The following is a 20,531-nucleotide window of genomic DNA, read 5'->3' as shown; positions in this document are numbered from 1 at the left end:
ACAGTCAAAAAAAGATTATCCTGTATGAAACAGCTTTAATAGCCATACAGGAACTTTCCATGCTTATCTATCTTTTACAGTAATGAGCCATGAAGTTTTAAAATAGTCTTACAGCCTTGTATCACAAGATGGTGAGAAAAAAAAAAAAGAAGACAGTCCAAAAAGTGCCAAAAGTAAAGGAAATTATATATGAAAGTCATGGATTCAAATCATCAAGAGTGAGAAAGCATATAGATAGCAACAGAGAAAGGCAACTATGTTGATTTTCACAAATTCACATGAAATAAAGAAATGCGGAGTGAGCAAATTTCTATTATTGGTTAAAAGTTTAAAATAAAAAAAATTACAGCACTTTGAAACACTAGACCAAGACTTTGCAGCATCTCAGGGTGACCTTATCACTGTCTACAACTGCCTGAAAGGAGGGTGTAGCCAGGTGGGAGGTTAGGCTCTTCTCGCAGGTAACAAGCAGTAGGACAAGAGGACATAACCTTAACCTTAAGCTGCACCAGGGGAGGCTCAGGTTGGACATTAGGAATAATTTCTTCCCAGAAAGAGTGATCAGACACTGGAGTGGGCTGCCCAGGGAGGTGTTGGAGTCACCACCCAAGGATGAGTTTAAGGAAAGACTGGATGTGGCACTCAGTGCCATGGTCTGGTTGATGTGGTGGTGTTGGGTCACAGGTTGGACTCCATGATCTCAGAGATGTTTTCCAACCTGATTGATTCTGTGATTCTCTGAAATACAATGGCTGTACTGAAAAGCTGGTGAGTGAATAATCTGTCCTGAGAAGAAAGAGGCAGGGATAGGGAACAGGAAAGGGAAACTAGACTAGTAGTTGTAATCACTGCACTTCTAAGCCAATAAAAGACATTTCACTGTGATTCTGAACATTTAACAAGATTACAGTGTTACACAATACAACGCGAAACCATAATATTTATATAAGAAACCATATTTTCAATACAGAAAAATTAAGACCGCACTGAAAAATCTACTTGACATTTTAACACTATATTTTAACACAGCATTCTCACAGATTGTACATTTCAAAGACTGGATGCACCTTTTCTAAGTATTTCTGCATGATGACTGTAGGGTTTTCCAAGCATGTTTCTGCTAACCAGGTTCCGCAGAGCCTCAGGCACTCTGTATACATCAATTTCAGGCGAGGATCATTCTTGACCTTTGAAAAAGCAAGTTTTGGGAAAAAAAATTAAAGAGAAGGAGGCATCAAACAAAAACATCTTTTACACATGAGGTAGGAAATTTCTAAAGCCTTTAAACCCTGAATAGAATTCAATCATTGAGGCCTATTACACATAATGCATCTACAGGGTCATTTTCCATCCACATCTACAGTAGTTAATAACCTTCAATCACATTCACACTCTACATAAGGCAAAAAGGAGAGTGTTCATTTTAAAATACCTGATAGTTTGAACAATCAAGAGCAGAATAAACCAATGAGAAAATGTAATAAAAATTTTAAAAATATTTTATAAATATCCCCATTTAGTCTAAAGTACCATAGACAACTCCATAGGTAACAGTCAGGAACCACAAAAACCATGTGTGATCATCAAAGTCTTCAGACAGACTTCTACATGGAAACTTGATTAAAAGTGTTTTGAGAAGATGATGGAGCACGTTTCCAAAGGACTCTTCTCCAGACTGGATGTTCAGCTTTAGCTGTAGAGTAGGATAAGTTTGCAAAATACTTCTAATATAGGGCATATATTGAAGACCAAGATGGCAACACTGACTGTGAAATACGTATGTGAACATCACAGGCTGTGAAAACACAAATTCTCTTTACATGGACAGGGTAAATGTAAGGAAGGCCAAACTTTTTGGAGGGCCTCATCAACTGATTCATGAAGAGCTTACAAAACTCAAAAAAGCAGCAACTCTTGATTTTGCCCTGGTATGTATAGAGAACTTGGCCCAAAATAATCCAGCATTTCTGAAGTATGATATTCCTTAAGAACATACATGGATTCAAAGCAATTGGTTTATCCTTCAGCAACTCTCAAAGAATGCCATCACAAGTGAACATAAAGGTGTGGACATAAAGGCTTTTTTACTGCAGTGGTATGCACAATTAAGTTCTAGTCAAGTATTTGTAGACCATATGTTAACAAACATCATCCTGAGGGATCCGTAAAGGCTGGATTGATGGGCCGAGGCCAACTGTATGAAGTTCAACAAGGTAAGTGCCAGGTCACAACAGCCCCAGGCAGTGGCTGGAAAGCTGCCCAGCTGAAGAGGAGCTGGGGGTGCTGATCAACAGCAGCTGAACATGCTCCAGTGTGTGCCCACTTACTGCTCTCTACAGCTGCCTGAAGGGAGGGTGCAGCCAGGTGGCGGCTGATCTGTTCTCTCACATAAAAAGCAGTAGGACAAGAGGAAATGGCCTCGAAATGCACCAGGGGAGGTTTAGATTGGATATTAATCACTAAAAGGATTGTCAAGCATTGAAACAGGCTGCCCAAGGAAGTGGTGGAGTCACCATCCCTGTTTAAAAGGGATTTGAAAGACATGTACATGTGGTGCTTAGGGACATGGTTTAGTGCTGGACTATGAATAATGAATTCTTACATTTGCCAATCTTACAGACTCACTTTGAAAACCCCTACCAAGATTTACTAACACAGGTTTTTTTTTTCTTTCAGACATTTTGAGAGTACAAACCAAATTTAGTATTTAATACTGCAGACAGGCTTTTAATTTTCTTCTATCGGAAAACTTCTGAAAGTGGAATTAGGATCTTAAATAATTTCATTCCCATAAGTTTATACATTATGTAGCACATACCTGAAACCAATCTGCATCTAATTTTTTTATCATTGTTTTAAGTATATTCAGTGCAAGACTCTCTTCCTTTTTAGCCCAGAAAACCTGAGCTTCTTCAAGTTGCCATTCAGAAACTCCATTTCCATTTGGATTGTGTTGTTTGATTTGAAACATAGCTCTTTCTGGAAGCTGAAATTGAAAAACAGAATAATGAACAATTCTTTAAGTAAAATATCTGTATCTCACGGCAAGTTTTGTTTCTAGACTCTCTCCATTTTCTCTATTTGTGCAGCATAGTCTGCCCATCCAAATAAAAAATTTATTTGCAGCAAAGATGTGAAATTATTTTTCTATATACTTGCAGAAATCCTGATTTGCAACAAAAATAGACTGGAATCAAACCTTACAAACTAAAATAAAGTACCTATATTTAACATTTTAAATTGGAGTTAGAGAGTTTTTATAATCAGTACCTACTGAAGAATGGATTTATAGTTTAGCAATTATTATTACATACATTATTACAGATTACAGAAAAATAATTTTAAAAATGGCACCACCATATACTAATTCTTCAGCATGCCTACATCTTCACATTTATCACTGGTAAAGTACCATCCTCACTACTTAGTCTGACTCAGTCATCACTCTGACAGAACAAGGAGCAAGCTGTGCTTTTAACAAAATTGAGGCTCTTACAGGACACTCACTGCCACAGTGTTGGTGACTGGGCAGGCACGAGACAAAAACATCTGAAATCATTCTCCCAAACAGCTTCAGGGGCACTGAGTAAAGTGTTTCTGCAAATTCATGAAATCAAAGATAGCACTGTTCTACTGATTTCATCCCTATTCATAAAAAGAGTTAGAACCTTCCTGAATTCAAAGTTTAATTTAGTTTTGCATATGTGAAGTGTTAAACACCTTTCCAGGTTCTGTATTTAGCTGGCACTATTTTGTGTAGAGATCCTTGGAGGATACTGTTGCTCTGTAAATTCTTGTGGAGTAACTCATCCAGATGCATCACCTAGAACAAGCCAAGGCTGACTCTGGACCATAAATGCATCAGCAATTGAAAAAACCACAGATAGTGCAAATCCCAGAAAGTAATTCACAGAAAGAGATTTACGGCAGTGCAACGGTGTTTTGAGAGTATGAAACTTTGAAGACAACACTAAATATAGAGATGCAATGAAGTTATCTTTGCAGTTTTACTCTGGAACACTACAACATATGATGCAAGTGAAAGTTGGATATGTAAAACTGCACCAAAATGAGAAACAGAGCTAGAAGAGCATTTTTCACTAGAAATGTGATTTTTGAATTATCTACCTCATTCAGTGGCTTACACTTACGAACAAAATTAAAAAAAAACATTCCCATAAATACAATTTATTAATAAATTCTACATCATTTAAGTCTCAGATTAATTGATTTATTGAATAAACATAGAATACAGTTAATCATTAGTACTGTTAAAAAATGAAGTTCTTTTATAAACTAAAAAAACCTAAACATCTTTCCTGAAATTTGTTACCTGAGTATTTTTAGCAGTTCTTGCCAATCTAGAGAGCTCCACTAGATGTTTGGTTAGGAGGTCTTTAATACATTCTCTTTTGGTATTTTCACTCTCCTTTTCAAGCAAGATTTCCAAAATTACAGTGCGCAGAGCCATGACAGGTTCCTGGAACTGGAAGTCGCTATCTTTGAGAAGCTGGGACTGTCTCTGCCATTTCAAATAAACGTCATTCAGTTGTTGAGCAGTAACAGATCTGCAATTGTTCCCAAAAGAAAAAAAGACTTGTTATTAATCCCAACTAACTATCAGTGAAATGCAAGATGAGCAAAAAGTAAACTGCTGAGAAAGTTCAAAATCTACACTTCAAGAAACAGACATAAAACCCTACAATGGTTACCATATGCAGACTAAACTGGAAACCTACCAGTTTTAACAAACATGAAGTACAACCACACTGAGGTGAACTACTCCTCTGTAAATATTCTTGATTAAGCATCAAAAACTTCCGTTTAAAGGTCCATCAGCAAAGGGAATCACACTCAAACAAAGGGCTGCTGAAAAGACTGTAGGGTGACTATTAGCTACCAAACTGACAGAATTATAGCAGAGAAAATTCACTGTTAATAGCACTACAGACATAAATACCTTCTTGTGATTAAAAAGCAACCTTAAGAATTTAGGAAGAATACTGATGGTAATAGAGGTCCATGAAGAAAATTATTCAAACTGAAACAGCTTTCAGTAAAGCTATGGATGTCACTAGGGAAATGGCAAACAGTTTTAGAAAAGAAACTAGAAGAGGAGGGCTCAGCTACTTGAGTAAACCAGAAGCTAGGAGAGATGACTGCTGCCTTGGAGTATGAGGTGACTCAATATAAAGGAAAGAAAACAATTATTTAAAACACTATATTGGCATGATATCAAATAACTCAAACTAGACTGCAAATTAAGCCAGTCTGGAAATAAAGAGAATCTAAAATTGTCTTCATGTAGTGAAGCTAAAATCTTTGTCATTTTCAATATGAAGTTTGAGATGTTGATGAATAAAATTTGTTGAGGTCATTTCAAGTTTTGTGCTATACTTGATTATTAAAAATCCTGAAAACTGAGGAAGTGATGTGAAACAATCTTAAGAAATCACCTGGAGAACAGCAGACCTGCATTTTCCAACTCTCCAATCAGCTGTAGTCTGCAAAGGGTTGGGTATAATGAATAAACAGACTCAAGACTGCCCTTGCACAGCTCTTCTACTTCATTCACTCTATGGATTTAACAGAAAAATTGTAGATTATTTTTATTTAATATCAGCAAGTAATTCCAAATACTCATAACATAGTTTCCATACAGTGAACAGAATTTAAACAACAAAACTCTTCAGTCTAGAGTTACTTTGTACTACCATTCGAATTCAAAAAAATTAAGTTAGCCAATAAATGAAAACACAGTAAGGACACAGAAACTCCAAAATCGATGTGATAGCTCAGCTAAAGAAAGAGCACTCAGCACTGGAATCCACTTAAGAGGTCCACAAAGTAAGGGATGTGCACAGGAAATGTATCTTCAATTAGCACACAAATCACATATGTACAGATGACAAATTGAAGTTAAAAAATGTAGACCTGTAGTCTGGAAGTAGTTTTTATCCTATGCATGAGTCTTTATTTGAACCCATAAAAACCCCTGATAGTCTTTCATACGTAACCTGTGACTACAAACAACACATTGTGTACATCTCACTTTGTAACATCAGAGTATCTGCATACAATTTGTTACCTGGCATTTTTAAGACTGTCATGGAAAGCAGAGAATTCCTTATCTCGTAAAGACTGAAGAGCATCATACAACAATTCATGGTACCCTGGACTTCCTGCTTCATCTCTAAAAAATAAACCGAAAGTTAACCTAGAATAAAATAAAAACCATATTTCTCTATAAAGAAGTAGATTTTTTTCTTTATGACAAATATTTTTAGTTGTACATTTTCTGCAGTTAGATAGGTTGCTGTTTTGCATGATAAAAACAATCACATGACGCTTTACAGTTAAATTAATTTAGTGTTTTATAAATTCTAGCTGTTCTTAAATCTTGTTATAGCTCACCTATACAAAGTTTGTTCTGATCATGGCATAGCATATGCCCTTCAACAGGCCATTTGTGAAGTTCTCCAGGTGTGTCTAAACAATGACCTTAAGATCATGCAGGAGATGAGAACGAGCACGCAAAGAGTTTGTTCCCCATCCTGCTGTCTTAGGAGAAAAATTCTCCTGACTACTAAAAATGGATGTAGGAGTTACTGAAGATCCCATCATGTGACTTTTTTTTGCTTTTGCCAAAACATAGTGAGTCTATTCTGTATTCCTCCTAAACTTGCAATGATGCAGCTGTACTAAAAAAGGACAGAGTTCACACTAGATCCTGGTCAGTCATAACAAATAACTGCTGTCAGGCATCCATTAGTATCCTCTCTCCAAGACATTATTATTTGTGGGAGAGTAGCTATGAATCAATACTGGTGTTTGCTTACCCAGGACTTACCCAGTGTTTACTGGTGTTTGCTTACCCAGCCACTTACTCAAGGCTTGCTGAGTAATATTTTCCCTATTATCTTATAAATTAGATACTAAAAGCTCTCTCTATCCCTCTCTCGTACTTAAGATACAACTACTATATGAGTCAAAAACGGAAATTTTCAGTTTAGCATTACGAACAATCAAAAAGAAGAATCCCCTGTGTACAGTTTCCCAGGAAGACAAAAAGTGATATGCATTCAAACCAGACAAGTCTAAGTGAAAAACACTGCTTTCAATTCAGTGATTAAGACGAATGGGTGATGAATAGGTGACCTGCTTCACAGAAACTATATTCTAATCTTGTCTTTTCTTGCTTGAATCTGACCCTATTGTCTTTTGCTTAAAGAACTAGCAAAAAGATAAGGTGGTTTACTTGACAGAAGAGATATGGCTCCACTGCATATTCCTCCATGCTGCCTGGTAGCGTATTTCCTGGAGTTCTGCACACCACTCATTGTTTTCATGTTCCAGCCCTTTTAAGTACATGGAAAGAGTGTGGCAAAGCCCAAAATTCTGCAAAGCCTGGAATTAAGAAAATTACTCAAAATTGATTTTCCTCCTTTATTAAACTGAATTGGTATTTTTTAAGGGCTTTGTTTACTATTGGAAGCAAAGAACCCTTTGCAGTAAGGACAGGACCATAACTATTTCTAAATTCTACACGTAAAATGAAAACTTTTTAATAGGACTACCAATCACACTATTAACATCTGCAACTCCAGGAAAATGGTTTTAGCCACTACTGTGGCTGGCATTCTTTGAAATAAATTTTAGCATTGTGCTTCAAATTAACTATCAGCACACATTTCTCCAGGCCATCATTCCTGGGTGGTAAGTAAAAATGAATTTTACTTCTTAATGAACCATTTCTCCTGATAGGGATTTGAAAAGATTTCCTGTAATTTCTATCTGTTTGAAGGCCATAATGTCTTTATGATTGTGACAAATTAATCACGGTACATGTCAAGCCAACATGAATAAAAAACACAATGGAATTTTAACAGTGATACTAAATAATTTGTGGTAAGAAATTAAAAGTACCATAGGAAAATTAAATGAGAGGAAACATATACATCAGTGCTATATTATTATAGAACTGGTATTAATATTTTTAGGCTAAAAAAAGCAATGCATTTTAGGGGTTCAAAATAACATCAATTCTTTCTATCTACTGTATCAGAAAAACAATGGCTTCATAATGGAGAGGTTTAAAGAATGATATAGCAAAAATAACCAGTTGCATTACTTTCTATATCCTGTCATTTTAGGAGCTGGCCAAAATCTGGAATAATATTGAAGATACTTATTTTTAAGTATTTCACAAAATTCATTACCCATGATGGGTATTATGGGTGAGTGACAAGAGGACTAAGAACCTTAATGTTTTCAGAACAAATACTGAGTTGTCTTACATTACACAGTTTGGATGCCTATGAAAATGGGCTAGACTTAATGAACAAAGAGATCACTTTCCTAAAACTATTTTAGACTCACTATGATGAATATCACTTCTTACAGTCATTTCCTCTTACAAAATAATATTACCTCTATTATTCCTGCCTGGCGAGTAGATGGAGAGAGGCTTGTCTCAAGGTCATATGTTACAAGGGCTTTCTCCCATACTGCTTCATGCTCATATGTTCTTATCCTATTGTAAGTGAAAAAGAAGTTTTCAATTTAAGTTCCTTATTAGTAAATGAAAGCAATACCTTTAAAGAACATAAGAACATGAATAAATTATACCGTGCCAATGGCTGCAACATTCTTCCTCCACCACAGCCATAAAGACTGTCAGGTTCTCCAATGCTTCTATAGATGTCCATGAGAAGGTCCTAGAACATGCACCACAAAACAAAGAACTATTTTTCTGGAACCTGCTCAAGTTAGTTTTACATAAATCATATCAGTTTATAAATGTTTCTACAGGTAATGTCATTGCTTAATTTTCCTTTTTGTAGTATGTGAGCCTGCTATCATGACAGGGAAAAAAAATTACGCAGTCTAGCCAAACTCTTCAGGCCTACTTTCAATGCTAATTTATTTTTTAAAGATCTAGAGCTGGGCCTTAGGTGGGCTAGTTGAAAAGCAAAAGGCAATAGTAGTAAATGAGCATCAGATATACCAACTAAGCAATGCATTTTGAAAGTCATACAAGCATAGTTCTGGAATAACAAACTATGGAAAGAAGTAACTTAGAAAAGGCTACTGGATCTGTTTTCATATATCAAATAAACCTGAAGGAGATAATACTACTTTAGTTTTGATAATTACAACTTCTACATCACTTGCTGATTTTTAGTGAATATGTATCTGTGACAAAACAAACTGAAAAATATTTGGCTGGCTACCACCCTGAAGTCAGTTCTTTTGGGAAACAAAGCCTGCTTTGCTGTGATTTCAGACTTGCCAGTTAGTGTTTCAGGTGAACAAATACTCCATTTAATTTGTCTGGAAAGCAACCGAGTTCACTTTGAATTAAAGTATGAGGAGAACTTTAAAACACATTTTTTGAATTCCATTAGATCTACCCTCAGCTAAGATGAAACCTATTGTGAATTGTAGTTATACGAGATGGTTTGCATTCAGATTAGGAAGCACACACAAGTACCTGCAAACTTAGGCCAGTTTCTTCTTTACTTTTTTCATTCAAAGTAGTAATAGGCGTTCTTTGACTTTCCTCTTCAAATGTTAAACTCTTAGCTGCTTTAAAAGAAGATCTAAAAGAAATGTTTCAATATGAAATTTCATATAGAGAACTAAAGAAATTCTGAGACAACACTCAAGAAAAAAGGGGCACAAACAATAAATGCAAGACTGCCATAATCCCAGGTTATTCAGTATGGCTCTCCATCTGAATGAGGAAGTGATCAGTTGAGCTGGGAATATCAACATCAAGGAGTTTAACACTGAGGTGTTTTTTCGGAGAACCCCCCTACACACACCTTGTAATTTCTAATATTTTATTAAATCAAATTGCTTTTGTGAATGCCTGAAGTGCTCTTTCCTCTGTGAAAGAATAAAAGCAATTAGTTAATATATGTGCATACAACCAAATTTTTGTTGTATTTTCACTTCCTGACAGTGGTCTGTCACAAAACCTAAACTAGTTCCATATTTTGATCTTGCCAGACCAGAAAACAAAGACAATTGTCTCTTATGGAAGAAAGCTCCTATAAGGATCATTTAGCTCTATTCACAGAATTCTGGTCATCATTCTGGAGTTTACTTTCTCCCCTTGATTAACTTCTGGCTGCAATTTAGCCAACACCACTAAGAAAAGTCTCAGATGACAAGTCAACATGACACTGTTTTGAGGCTTGGATCGCATTCAGGAGTGGAAATATTTTCCATGTCCATATACACAGCTATGGAATATTTTTACAGCTCCCTTGACATTTCATATTACTAAAACCAAAACACTGCTGGGACACCCAAAAAAATGATTCATTTTACCAGAAATGTCAAGAAACCTCAAGAAAGGTAGCCTCCTCCTACCTTTCTTGCTGCTTGTCCCTATTTATCTTGTCTGCGTAGATTTCTGCATAGAGCAAGGCTGTGAAGTGAGCAGCACAAGACTGTGCTGCTATAGCAACCTCCAGATAATTCAGATCTAGCCAGAAGCTGTCATCAAAAACTGTACCTGAAACAGATCTGATTAAATAAAGACTTTAATACTGCTGTAACAGACCTTTTCTCTAGCATTAAACAAAATAAATCCAGTATTAACTATAAAGTTTCCAAAGGCTAACTTTATCTTAACCCCTGGAAAACCCATACTACAAGAAGTTAATCAGACAAAAAGGTTTTAGAAAACTCCTTCAGCATAGTTAGAACCCTTTAAGGGTAGCCATATCACTCTGTAACAAATGCAAGATCACTACTATATCTTTTCTTTTAACCAACATGTTATCTACCATGTTCTTTTTCTTTAATCTAGAGCACCAACAGATCTTTGAACAGTCACAATTAAAATAAGGCAATGTTTTCCAAAGCTTGGATTCACCTCTTTTGTCTTCTCAAGTAATCAACAACAGCAAGCATGGCTCGTCGAGATACTTTATCCAAACTTCTAAAATTATGGGTTTCTTGATCTGGGATGTATATTTCAAAGGAAAGAATAAAATGAACTTTTGTCATGTCATATTCATTTACAAAATAAAAAGGTCTATTTTGCAGTCAAGAAAATAACTAAAAACTTCCTTGAATTGCACTTCCAAAATTAAATTAACAGTTTGTCACAAAAAGTATTTCTTCTCCTTACATGATGTTAGTGAGATTATAGTAATTTGTACTACAATTTGATGGAATTATCTTTGTATTATTAGTTTATGGATTCTATTTCTTCTTACAGAATTCAGAGATGAACTAACATCATTGCAAAAAGCTCTGTAACAGACTTCTGCCATTAGGCTTCATATATGTTATTCCAAAGTCACAGAAATAGTTATTAAATTACTCTATTGCAGATATTTGTGTATGGCTACACAAAACCCCCTACTTTCCACATACAGGTACATACTTGCAAAGAATCTATGTTTCCATGTGTTGCTTCTGGATTAAAAAAAAAATTCATACAGCTACAGGTTGTGTTCTCGTATTGGGGTTAATATTTTCTTCATTCCTCTGGTCATTTCTGAATTACCAATTGTAAGAAGGAAGAAACAGGGAGCACACAAAAAAAGGTTTGATTACTACTACATTACAGTAAGGTGCAGTAGTAGCAATTTCCTCTAAAGAATGCAAAAGACACATTAAAAAGTATCTTTCTGATACAGAAAGAAAATGAATGTGTTCAGAAGCATTTAATTCTCCCATGTCTAACTGCTTGGTTTTTTCCCATTTGGATCCTGATGGACTGGAATGAAATTTATCAAGATTTTCTAAAGGAAGAGTTTTCTCCTTGTTTTCACAGGATAACAGTTTCTCCCTGAAGACGATTAAAATTTTTGCTTTGAATACTGATGTTCTATCACTCCAATTTTGGAATTAACATATCTTTGCTCTGTTGGCTACTGCACCTTCAGTTTATCTGTAAACAATCTATCATACAATGAGCTGTGTGCTACTTCATGGTTTTGGGTATTTTTTTTGTTACCAGGACAGTTTTTCATCTGGAGAACTCCATTTAAAGCTTCTGTATGTATTTCCTTTTTTTTTCTTTTCTTTTTTTTTTTTTTTTTTTTGTTGTTGTTGTTGTTGTTGTTGTTTTGTTTTTTGTTTTTGTTTTTGTTTTGTTTTTGTTTTGCATTTATTGCCTCAGTAAGATTCCCTGTGTAGAATTCTTTTTAGAAAGAATTTCTTCACAGAAGGGGTGATTAGACATTGGAATGACTTCCCAGGGGGGTGGTGGAGTCACTGTCCCTGGAGGTGTTTAAGGAAAGACTGGATGTGGCACTCAATGTCATGGTGTAGTTGATGTGGTAGTGTACAGCCACAGGCTGGAACCGAGGATCTCAGAGATCTTTTCCAAACTAAGTGATTGTAGTTCTGTGAATCACAGTGTTTCAAGGGGGCTCCATCATTTGCTCACTGCTATTGTTGAACTAACTGCAAGTTTCTAGAACTTGGAAAAATCTCTTCATATTTTTATTAGAGCATTTTGGGTCATTCTGTATATCTGAGCATAATTTGTGAGTTGTAGAAAGAGCTTGTTATCTACATTCAAGAATGTGAAACAATACTGTTCCAGTATTTCAGTCCAGGCTAGTGAGCATCCAAGAAAGTACTTTAAAAACACACAGCATCATTAGGGTTATTTACACCACTCTTAGAAAAAACTGCAATACTAAGGGTTCTCTTTCCTCTCTAGCAACCTGAAGCTTGCCTGATTTGCCTGTAAAGAGACTGCAAGACATTGTGCAGACTCTTTTCTTTGGTGATTTGTCACTGAGGAAGGGAGTTAGAAGATATAGCACAGTAGCTATTGCACCAAAAACACTCAAACCAAATCAAACCAAAAACCAAACCTACCCTAACCTGAAGTTACTATATTTATTTCAGCTCCTGAAAAAAGTGCACGTATCATTCCCAGCATCTAACAACAAAGATCTTCCTTTTACACAAATTTCTGGTAACTTCAACCATAATCTAATTGGAAAGGACATGAACAGTTTGTTTAAATGGTGCTTTTCTTTAAAATGAACTTACTGCCTTTCTCATACTCTGGTGCAGTTCTTTTGGTTACAACTTCCTTTTATTTTGCTGGAATGGAACTGGTCTTCTGAATGTATAGGAAGACCATTATCAGTATTAGGCAGTAATTAAAGCAAGGGTTAGTCTTCTCCAAGGGGAAAATTCAGGTGAAAACTGCTTTTTATTGCTCTTGGTTGAGTAAGAGAGGAATTTAACTGCCAATTAGTCATTTTAAAAGACAGTCCTGTGGATATTCTCAGCTCAGTCAGAGAGAAAGAGAAAGGTTTTCTAACCAGGCAAGAGCCTGGGAAGCAGCTGGGAAAGAATGTAAATAATTCTCTAATCTATCTTGTTGTTCACATTGTTTATAGATATGTTCTGCCACTGTGCATCATTCACTGTACACCAATGGTGTGAGATGTTTTTACTCTAAGACCAATGAAATTAGTCTTCTCGATGTTCTCTATATATAGAGCGGTGCATTTGAAATAAATCGGAGTTCATTCTCTTTGCCTTCTAACTTTGAGTTCTTTTGTTCCCGTCTTGCTCAGCAGCGACACAGTCCATGACTCAGTCTTGCAGCACTTGACATTGGATAACATCTAAATTCAGCAAGTGCTGAACATTATACAATTATGAATAAGAAAAGAAGTTATACAGAAGATACTTATTGGGTGCTGCCAATGAACAGCTTCAAAATTATCGGTATCTCCATCGAAAAAGATCAGTTGGGCAGAAGCTTCTAAATTCTGCCTACAAGTGCACATCATACATTTGATATCAGAAGATAGCTTTTTCACAACCAGAATTCCTCTTTTAGCTGAAACAAAAATATTATGGCATTACCTGAATCAGAATTTGGAGTACATCTACTGGAAGAGGCAAATTTGCAACAGGCTGTAAAAAACTTCTGGATATGAAGGGACAAAAGATTTCTCCAAGATTCTTCTGAGTCATGAAGAAGAATATCATGAATCAGGTATGGAAGCAAAGTTTGACACAAGTCTGTTTTCACCTATAAAATAATAATGCACAGCAGCTACTAAGAAAGAAAGGCTTTTTGGTTGTCTTTCTTGGGTTACAACCAAACTCACAAATGCCCAAGCAAACATGTAATGCTTGAGAAAGGACATGCAAACCACTCAACAGGGCTATGCTGGCATTCACTTAAAGGAGCCATATGAAGTTCACCTATGTTTGCAATTATCTCTCAAATCCTGTATTTTGAGAATGTATTTTATGAGTACCTGCAATATATGATCACAAAGGCCCTGAATTATTTAATAGCAGAAATTACTACCTGCTATCAAGATGAGTAATCGTATTTTTTGTGCATCACAGCACATGTACATGTACAAATATATGATTTAGCTCACCTCACACAGTGGCTTCATCAACTGGAGAACTTCATTTTTCACACCTCCACTGTCCAGTATTGAACTAGTTAGGTGCTTGATCCAGGTCTCATGAGCTTCTCCCAGAGGAATCCACAGGTTTGTGTCATCCAGTCTTTCTAAAGGAGCCTCCGTATCATTAGCAGACACTACAAGAAACTACAAGGAAAATTACATACTGCAAATATAAAAAAAAATCTATGGCTTTAAAAAAAACATACTGCAATGCACACATTCAAACATATGAACTATTACTGGTCCTTCAGCGGATTAACAATATCAATTTTGTTCATGTAAATGTAAAGTTTTCCAAGGAAATCTGAAAGTATTAAAAATAAAATTTAAAATTTTACTGGTGACATCAACAAGGTCACATTAGGCATTACATTTAATTTACAAATAAAAAGATTGAAAATTAGGAAATGTCTGATTTATGCACTATTAATTATGCACTATTTCTGACTTATTTTCCACCATTTTTTGCATCAAATAACACTAGAATCCTGAGAAAGTATTACATTGTCCATTAGGTAATTAAAAATTGTGTGTCTAAATGAAAGCACAACTTTCTAATGTCAAAATACTAATTTCCTACGTGAAGGGAAAGCTGCCACTGAAATGAGAAACAGACATAACAAAAGCGATCAGATTTGTAAATATATTGATGCCAAATGTGCCACTTCTCAAAGCCTACCTCAAACATCTTTTCAAATTCACCTTTTAAAAAAGACAGATATTTCTTTTTCCTCTACTCCATGTGCCATGTATATAAGGTGTATCAAAAGTACCTTTTTCCTAGATGTTCTGAAAGGCTGTAGATAGATTAACATGGGATCAGCTTTACTTTTATAAACTTCCCAAAATTCATTGCCAGACTTGGTGGCTAATATGTTCTTCAAACAGGAAACAGCAGCAGCTCTAATATCAATACTGAAAAAAGAACATACACAACATTGTTATCATTAATTTAATTCAGGTATTTGATTTTCAAAATCACCTTTTTAAGTACACAAGATAAATAATTCCACAATCTAGGGTGCCATTGCATATTTTCTTACAGAACAAAGCCTGAGTATTTACTCCACAGCACTGGTATCCTCTACAGCACAGAGGAGACTCTCTGGCTTGCATCCTACTACAGCATTTCTAGGAAACATCTAAGATTGACTGGGTAAATAATCTGAGCCTTGGAGAAGCACATGGCTGGTATTAAGAACACTTTGAGAGAGCTACTCTGAGGTGATCTGAACAACATACAACTTAATGGCTCCTATTTTGCTTTTGAGTCAACTAAATAAATAAGTATACTCACCAATTATCTGTTAAAGCAGTGTTTATTTGAATTAACATTATGAAGACACACTGAAGTTTTCTATCTTCAAGTAAATCTGCTGCTCTAGAATCCAGTGCATTTTCAGCACGCTGAAGAGCAGTGGTGGAGAAATCCATGGGACCTATTTCTCCCAAGCAACTTCCAACAGCCTCTGCAAATGCATGTCATTTTATAGTCTTTCTGTAGTCTCATGCATACTAAAACAAGGTCTTACCCTACTTTTAGAACTGAGACTGTTATGGGGTAAAAAGCAGCAAACATTTACAAATAATCACTTAGGAAGCTTTATGATTAAAATTACACATGAACAAATTTTGCAGCTTAAGACTCATAAATATTACAGTTATGCTTTTTAACTCAATTTTCTAGGAGTGCCTGTGGCTCTGGATTTTCCAGCTTATATCAGATATATCTTTTATGTTTGCTTCTGCGGAAACAGGCAAATGGAAAAGGTCAGAATTACTAATTTTCAATCCCTAAAGGGTATGGTAAATACAAACAGAAGCCTGTGTGAGCCCAAACAGCAGACTGCAAACTCAGTAAGAATTAATCTATATTTTACATAAAAATGTGTATCAATGGTTGTCTCCTCATTTGCTTTCCAGACAAAGTATTTTATCAAAACACACAACTGAAAAAAACCCCAGAAAAACCAAAACCAAAAGTGACCCTGAAAATAATTTTTAACAAGGGGTGTTAAATGTTCATTAGAAAAAAATCTAAAATCTATTTCCCTGCTCTTTCCTTCATACTCTGCAGGTGTGTTGAAGTGGAAAGCACAGTGGGAAGTAACACTGAGAACAACCACAGTTTCAGTCTGGTGTTGCAATAACACCCATAATTTACTTGTGGGTCTAATTAACTCACCCAGCACTGCTTTTTCTCCTCTATGGTTAACTGCCATCTTGGACAGCTGCAGTAAGTTCACCACCAATTTCACTATTACAGAATCTTCTGGCTTTTCTATCATTCAGAAAGAAAAAGAGATACCAAGCATGTCAGTAATGAGAAGTTATTAGAAGAAAACATTGCTTCAGTGCCTTTTATCTACAAATGTCAATATATATTATTGATGTTGAAGCAAGATGGTATTAAACCATCAACTAAATTACTGATTTTTCTTATTCATCGTGGATTGGAAAAATATCTGTGCATTTGAATAAGCCAAAGAATCCCCCAAACTAGGATGCACCTATGCTATTATTTTCAGTGTTTTGATGCAAAAATGATAATTAAATACATGAAATATTAGCATAAGTTGGTGTAAGAATGCTATTTGAAATAGTGAAGGCATACTACGTGGCTCCACTGACAGCCCTTAAGCTACTGTCATCATTTTGTTCTAAATCTGAACCCAAGAAATACCTCAAAATTAGGCTTTCTGTCAGGAATTTCTAAGAATTTGATTGGCTTTCAGTTGCCAAACTAACTTTGCCAAATTATAAACTCTCAAGATGGGTACGTCCTTATATATTTGCTCCCTACCTGATGTCTTTTTTTAAAATAAACATTCCAAACAAAATGGTCTAGGAAAAAATATCATGATTCGTCTGTGTAAGGAAGAAAAAAAAAGAAAAAAGAAAGTAGTACTTTTAAAGCAAGTACTGATTGGAGTACAAACCTGGAATCAGACCTTATGCTTACTTTACATCTTTAGAAAAATGAATACATAGAGAAATAGATTTGTAAGTGCTTAACAGAATTTTATTATAAGGCAAAAGCCCCATTAAGCTTGCCAGCCCATCTCCAGCAAAGCAAGAGAAAATACTTCTCAGGTTTTGCCTGAGCATATCTTCACACCTAAAGACCTCTATAAAATATGTTCATCTCCTTTTAAGGTCAGTTATATTGTTAATATTCATAGTAAGTAGTATTAAGTGCCATGGTGAACATATTTTGAAGAAATTACATGGTTTCTCTCGTGTAACTGCTCCTAGATTATTTAATCTGTTCTTGTACTGGATAAAAGTGGTAAGCACTCCCTACTATGCTTCATCATTCTAATCACCAGTTCATACAGTTCTATCTATTCCTATTCAATCTCTTTTCCAATCTCACAAGGCTCTCCTCTGATGGAAGCTGTTCCACACAAGCTTGTTGCCCTTTCACTACCTCTGTTCAAAGAGAGATATTTGTTAAATTTTAAATGATATACAGGATGTGTGGGCCAAAATGCACTTGCACCGTGGCCTTACAACATTACAATTCTTATCCAAAATTTACTTTGTACTTGTTTACAATTAATCACATAATCTCTTTTTATCTTCTTGTCATGCACACAAGCTGATGAAGACTTGATGTAGAGGAGAAGAATGAAATGGTCTGGCACAACTATCTGTAAACCAAACTAGGAAGAACTAAGCCTGGACTGAGGGCAAAAACACAATCTTGGCACGTGTCAAAATTCAACTAAACTAAATCCTACTATTTGTTCTGAGAGTTCTACTTTCTAACATGCCTTTAATAAATTGAAGCTTCATTTCATCTAAAAGAGGAGCGAGATTCCTATACAAGAAAACACATTAAGCAACCACAAGTCAATTTACTTCTACATTATCCTGGTCCCTCACAACCATACATGACCCATGCCAAATGCTTGAAGGGTATTTTATCCTCTCTGCCATGTCGCATCTCATTTACTTATTTATTATTCACTTTGCTAAAGATATTTTTGATGCTTTTTGATATTTATGATTATGAATCATAAATGTCAATCTACTCTGCGTGTCAAATTATAATATGATTACATTGTTAAACATACAAAAAAAAATTTCCATGTCAAATTAGAATAGGGTACATCATTAAACACTTAAAACCAGGTAGAAAAGAAATAAAACACATAATCAGATATCAGTACCCTGGAAAATTTTCAGGAGATCCTTCATCTGATCTTTATACTGTTCCAACTTTTTGCGTAAATCATACAGTCCTTCAAGCCGTGTTAAGGGCAGTGAATCACAAACCCCAACCGAGAGAAAGTGATTAATTTCCTGCAAAACAACACTGTATTAAGCACACACAGCATACAAATAAAGGTTTTAGGTAAAGAAATGGCTCTAAGCAAGTTCACAATGTGGATGCAAAGTAAAAATGGAGACCTACAAGTATCTCCATGGCTGAAATCAGCAATAAAAAGAATCCATGTCTCATTTAAACTTGAAGTGTAGTTAAGAAAATTATTCTTCTGTGGAAAGTTTGCATTACAAAAAAATACTATGCTGTGAGATGTATTTTAAAATGTAATTACCTCCAAAAGAGAATATGGTCCTTTACTGTATTTTATTTTCTGTTGAGTTGCTCTCAAATCTTTAAAAGCTGGGTATTCAGGAAAAGGATCTAAGCACTTGATTGCTTGGTACAGACTTTCATTATCCTTATTATCTATCACCAGGTACTTCAACAAGCCTAGGACCTGAACATAAAAAGTAAATGAAAACCATTCATTTGAGCCGTATTTCTTATTCAGGTTATAAATATTGTATTTCTCTAAGTTTCATAAAACTAGAAAGATAATTTACTTACACTGTTAAAAGTTGTAAGATGTTTAGAGGCTTGGGGAAATCACAAATATATTCTAAAATGGTGGGGCATTTTTGCTCTTCCTCCTCCCAAACAGAAATAAAGCTTTTATTATCCCAGCCTGCTGTTTTGTTCTGTCTTTTGATGAAGCTGATTTCAAATGCTGGCCAATATAATCTCTATGATATTCACAATGATTTAACAACACACTGCACCCAAGCAGTTCTGGTGTCATTATGACTTTAATGTACTCAATAAAGTGCTGGTAATTTGGAATTTAGTCAAACACCTATATATCATACCTTACTACCCAAATCACTAAACTATGGCAGAATTTGTACAACAACATATCTACAACTTGAATAAATGTCAAAGAGGTACCACACTTTCTTTGGAAAAACATTGCTTTTATGCTTTACTTAAAAATCAATGCAACTGGATATTCAATCCAAGCACCTTTGAGGAGTTTTAAATCTAAATGATGAGCAGTTTTATTTGAAGACTTGCATTTCCCTGAAAATTATCAACTAGCCTCCTATCAATGCTAGAAGAAAAAACAAAAAAGAAGAAACCGAAAAGTGATCACTAGAGGGTGGGCATCCCTGCCGGAGTATGATATGAGAAGGTTTCACATTTGACATCAGTTCCAATTCAATTCAGAGAAATTTCTGTCCTCCCCACTTTATTCCTGCCCAAGGATATCCTGACACGTGGCCCTTGCAGATGTGCATGTGCAACTGTTTACACAGACATATTGTAAATCTGATCACAATCATGAAGCTGTGAAACAAGACTGCCAGGCTATTTTCAGCTGGGTCGGCACAGCCCTCCAGCCGAACTGGAAGTACAAGGAGGAGGAGAGCAAAGGGCTGCAGTGCAACCATGCAGATGCCAACAGTACAATGGGATCAGATTAAGCCAGAAGGCAACATGAGGACTGAAGTGCAACAGGCACACTCTTCTGACCTACAGCTACTAATTGTAAATCTCTGAATCCTCTTGTATTTTCACCCCCAGCAGAGTGCACATAAAAAGCAACACTAGAAGGGGAACAATGCTTGTCACACCACAGAAACTGCTTTGTTTCCCTTTTAAGACTATGTGCTATATTTTTTTTAAAACTATCATCTATTAAATTAATAGGTAAACTACTGAAATCTATTCTCTGAATGTATTTTCTTTTTGTCCTTTAGACACCTTGTACCAAAGGTCTTCATCATATTTCCCATTAAATCATCAGAGTATTTTAAGGAGTTGCTTAGCTGCTT

At 35.5% G+C, this 20,531-nt stretch overlaps 1 protein-coding gene across 1 annotated transcript in view; it reads right to left on the bottom strand.

Annotated features, from left to right (window-relative positions):
* ATM (ATM serine/threonine kinase) overlaps positions 1-20,531 on the bottom strand; it is a 57,914-nt gene that overhangs the window by 14,750 nt on the left and 22,633 nt on the right. Inside the window, exons 31-48 of the mRNA XM_054003610.1 lie at positions 18,992-19,156; positions 18,602-18,734; positions 16,612-16,707; positions 15,724-15,895; positions 15,200-15,341; positions 14,394-14,570; positions 13,864-14,032; positions 10,889-10,976; positions 10,381-10,536; positions 9,494-9,602; positions 8,629-8,717; positions 8,431-8,533; positions 7,259-7,407; positions 6,089-6,193; positions 5,457-5,576; positions 4,334-4,568; positions 2,819-2,986; positions 1,068-1,187 (exon numbers count right to left, since the gene is read on the bottom strand). Of these exons, the coding sequence (XP_053859585.1) occupies positions 1,068-1,187; positions 2,819-2,986; positions 4,334-4,568; positions 5,457-5,576; positions 6,089-6,193; positions 7,259-7,407; positions 8,431-8,533; positions 8,629-8,717; positions 9,494-9,602; positions 10,381-10,536; positions 10,889-10,976; positions 13,864-14,032; positions 14,394-14,570; positions 15,200-15,341; positions 15,724-15,895; positions 16,612-16,707; positions 18,602-18,734; positions 18,992-19,156 (2,496 nt within the window). The remainder of the gene's footprint in view (positions 1-1,067; positions 1,188-2,818; positions 2,987-4,333; positions 4,569-5,456; positions 5,577-6,088; positions 6,194-7,258; positions 7,408-8,430; positions 8,534-8,628; positions 8,718-9,493; positions 9,603-10,380; positions 10,537-10,888; positions 10,977-13,863; positions 14,033-14,393; positions 14,571-15,199; positions 15,342-15,723; positions 15,896-16,611; positions 16,708-18,601; positions 18,735-18,991; positions 19,157-20,531) is intronic.

Source organism: Vidua macroura, chromosome 2 (genome assembly GCF_024509145.1).
Source record: "Vidua macroura isolate BioBank_ID:100142 chromosome 2, ASM2450914v1, whole genome shotgun sequence".
In the NCBI taxonomy this organism is placed as follows: domain Eukaryota; kingdom Metazoa; phylum Chordata; class Aves; order Passeriformes; family Viduidae; genus Vidua; species Vidua macroura.
This window is presented reverse-complemented; position numbering and strand designations above follow the sequence as displayed.